Raw genomic sequence first — 3,744 nt, forward strand, 5'->3', positions numbered from 1 at the left:
ACTTAATTAATCAAAAACATAATCTAAAATATAAAATATTTTAGTTTTACTTATCAAACATAAACTATATTTACGATTTACCTATTTTCTATAGGAATCTTTTAGTTATATTTTAGCCAACAAATAGATTGTCATTGCAATACAATTTTATAAGACTTGTTTAATTTTCTAAAATAAAAAAATAGTAAACAAACTTAAACTAAATTAGAAATCAAATATTCCCTACTCTCTCCCTACAATCAGGCCTTATATATAGGTGTTAGCAGCATTTATTTGCTCCTTTGAAAAAGAAAACCCTAATTATTAATAATATTTACTAACCCCATCCCCACCCAACACCACTTTCCACCCCCTCGATTCTAGACATTCAATTAAAACAATGCATATAAGATATAAATAATGTATATAAGATGTAAGAAATTCTGAGTCTAATTGATAGTATCATTTTTTTCATAGTGACGGAGCTTACAATAGTTGGCAGTGTTATTTCAAACAAAATCATCTAGTTGGACTACCTCTAATGAAGTGACCAGATGGACAAATTTTCTTGGTTGAGAGGCTGCCTCACTCCTGTTCATCTACTTAGGGGTCCCCGTTCAGGGCAAACATGGGTCTCAAGAAACATTAGAAACCCATTGTTGATCGATTTCAAACAAAATTTTATAGTTGTAGGAATGTCAAAACTTTATAATTTGGAGGCCTTACAACCTTAAACAACTATGTTTTCTGTAGCCTTCCCATCTATTATTTCGTCCTATTTAATTAAAACACCCTTGTGCATTATTGATGTGCTTGAAAAAATCGGGAGAAAACTCTTGTGGAGAGGCAATGAAAGGAAATCGAAAATAAGTTGTGTGTCATTAGCTAAGGTTGTTGCTCCCAAAGAAGGATGTCTTGAATTCGGAAACCATAGGGACCTTAACATCCCCAACTTGTAAAATGATGGTGGTATATGAAGACCGAACACAACTCACTTTTTGATGTCAAGTTAAAGAATTCACAATATAAACACAAAAACAAAAGAAACCATGTCGAAAAAACTGTCACACGGACTTGAATCTAAGATGAAATATGCGAGCAAGCCTAACTCTGTCATTAGATTGGACATTCCTCACTTCGCAACTATATATAAGGATATTACAAAGTTTATACATTATGGATAATCATACGTGTATTAATGTTAAGGGCATCCATAATGCATTGAACTCTATAACTGTTCCATACAACTTTATTCATTTTTATCCCACAATGCATTAAACTCTACAAGTTCAATGGAACATACTAAAAAAATTATTTAAAGATTTAAAGACTTTCATTTTTCCCATTGAATTCCAAATCTATTGAATGTCAAGGTGGCATTCCACAATGGTGGAGTTGTATTCATTGAATGACAACTAGACATAACACCTCATTCAACTCTTCCATTAAACTCCCCATTATAGATGCTCTAAATTAACTTTAGCATCCACCGATTTGTTTCGTGGGATTAAAGTACACACACGTTAAGATAGAACTAGAATTTAAAAACATCGGAAACTTAGAAGTTTTTTATACAGATAAATTTTCTTCAAAAAATACCATAAAAATTATACATTTGAAATATCAAAAAGATTTATTTTCATATTTTTTTAAAATACTCGAAATAACCATTTCGAAAATTATTGTCATAATACTCAAAGTTGAGTTATTTTCCAAAATTTTGTGTCGTTTGTTTGAATATCTCTAAAAAGATTGTATTGCCAAGTGACAAGCTTTAGATTCAAGCTCAATCCCCCATGCATGCACATTCCTTCCTTTCTGTAGTTCTTCTAACTTCCAACACACAACGTACAACCACTTCATGCACACCTCACCTTTTGTCCTCCCTATAAATACCACCCACATCCCCACACTATCAATTATATTATTGCATATTTCCAAAAAACACTTCTATTTACAAAATGGAAGAAGCCATGAGAAGACTCGCCGGATACACACCCTCATCAGAATCTGACCTCTTTCAAGCACCCTCCCCCTCCGTCCAAAAACGTTGCAGCAACACAACAACCACAAACTCCGCCGCCAACAAGAGGCTAGCACTCAAAGAAGCTAATGGAACCAACGGTTCCATGAGATACCGAGGTGTTCGCCGCCGCCCCTGGGGTCGTTACGCCGCCGAGATACGCGACCCGCAGTCGAAAGAACGTCGGTGGCTCGGGACTTTTGACACAGCGGAGGAAGCTGCATGTGCTTATGACTGCGCCGCCCGTGCCATGCGTGGTAGCAAGGCTCGAACCAACTTTGTGTACCCTCCTCCGCCTAGCGATAGTCTCCTTAATCCTTTCACTTTCAACAAGACCCAATCTCAACCTTTATCTTCCTCACCTTACGAAAACTTTCCGATGCCGACGTTACAGCGGAACACTTCGTTTAACTCTCTTCTCTTCCACGATTTCTTCAACTCCGGTTCATCTTCATCGTTCTGCAACTCTGGCGCTGCTTTGTCGGGTTGTACATCGACAGGTTCTGCACACGCTTCAAAAACTTGTACGGCCATGCCGGTTCTGTCTAATCAAGACGAGTACAAGGAGTTCTTCCCTTCGGAGTCGGATCATTCTGGTTTGCTAGATGAAGTGTTAACCGGGTTTTACCCGAAGCCGGAGAAACAAGCCAAACCTGATCTAAAAGCTTTGTCTGGACCGGAACCGGTTCATGATAATAAGAAGACACTTGAATCGAACCCTTTTGGTTTCTTTTTTGAAAACCCTAACAGGATCTCTTCTGCACCTACAAACAGTCACCACAGCCAGCTTGGATTTGAGCAGAGCTTCAACGGTGGTGGTGGTGGTGGTTTTCCGTTCTACAGTCATCATATGGCGCCGGCGCCGGTGTCTTTTGAGAATCAAGAAAGTATCTTTGCAGATGTTTTTCAGTATCCAGATATTGTCGGTTTGTTTGCTGCTAGACTTCAAAATGCTTGAAGAAACCTATGATGTTTCTTTATATAAGCTTTTGTTCTTTTGGGTTCACTGATTATAAGAATTAATGAAATATAAGATAAGTAAGTAGTTTTCTTGTTGATTCTAATGTTAATCAAGAATATCTTCAGTCTAGATCACTTTTCTTTACTGTTCTAATTTTCGATGTCGAAGAATATTTTCAAAAAAAGCTTCCTCTAAAACATAATTCGATTCTAGATGAATTATGATATTTTTGTGTTCATGTTGGAAGCATCAAGTTTCATAATTCATCATCTTGGGTTATTGCAGATCTATTTTTGTTTGTAAATCTTATAAACTAAATCAGTATATTCAAAAGATCGTCACGTTTCTATGTTGTTGATTTCAGATTAACAAAAAAAATGAATTTGCATGTGTTTTTGAAGATTATACATACGCCTTTTATATGTTCAGATTTGAAGATAATAGATTAATCATATATTCATATTTTATTACAAACCGAATGTTTGTACACAGGTTCTGTTTGCCAAAAATAATACATAAAATGGGGCTTCGGAGTGTTCCTAGATTCGGGGAAAAAGTTGATTGTTGAATCTCCTTTTTCCTTGAGTTGACCTTTTAGTTGATGATATAAGAACGTGAGGAAGCTTTTTCGGATCAAGCTTTTTGGCCTTTTTTACTTTGTACATCTTTTGTTCATTCAAAATATGGATCATATGTGATGATGGCCAAATCTTTTTGTTGTACATCTTTTGTTTATTCAAAGCTTCAACACATGTGGATAGTGGAAGCTTGTAAGGGTACA

At 36.1% G+C, this 3,744-nt stretch overlaps 1 protein-coding gene across 1 annotated transcript; it reads left to right on the forward strand.

The window, feature by feature from the left end:
- Nucleotides 1-1,919: 1,919 nt before the first annotated feature.
- On the forward strand, nucleotides 1,920-3,122 carry LOC145069037 (ethylene-responsive transcription factor ESR2-like). The gene has a single exon (XM_079016011.1). It carries the CDS (start codon nucleotides 1,941-1,943, stop codon nucleotides 2,958-2,960), a length of 1,020 nt encoding a protein of 339 aa, XP_078872137.1. The 5' UTR covers nucleotides 1,920-1,940; the 3' UTR covers nucleotides 2,961-3,122.
- The last annotated feature ends 622 nt before the right edge of the window (nucleotides 3,123-3,744 follow it).

Source organism: Lactuca serriola, chromosome 8, assembly GCF_051521515.1.
Source record: "Lactuca serriola cultivar US96UC23 chromosome 8, Lser_US96UC23_V15, whole genome shotgun sequence".
Taxonomy (NCBI): domain Eukaryota; kingdom Viridiplantae; phylum Streptophyta; class Magnoliopsida; order Asterales; family Asteraceae; genus Lactuca; species Lactuca serriola.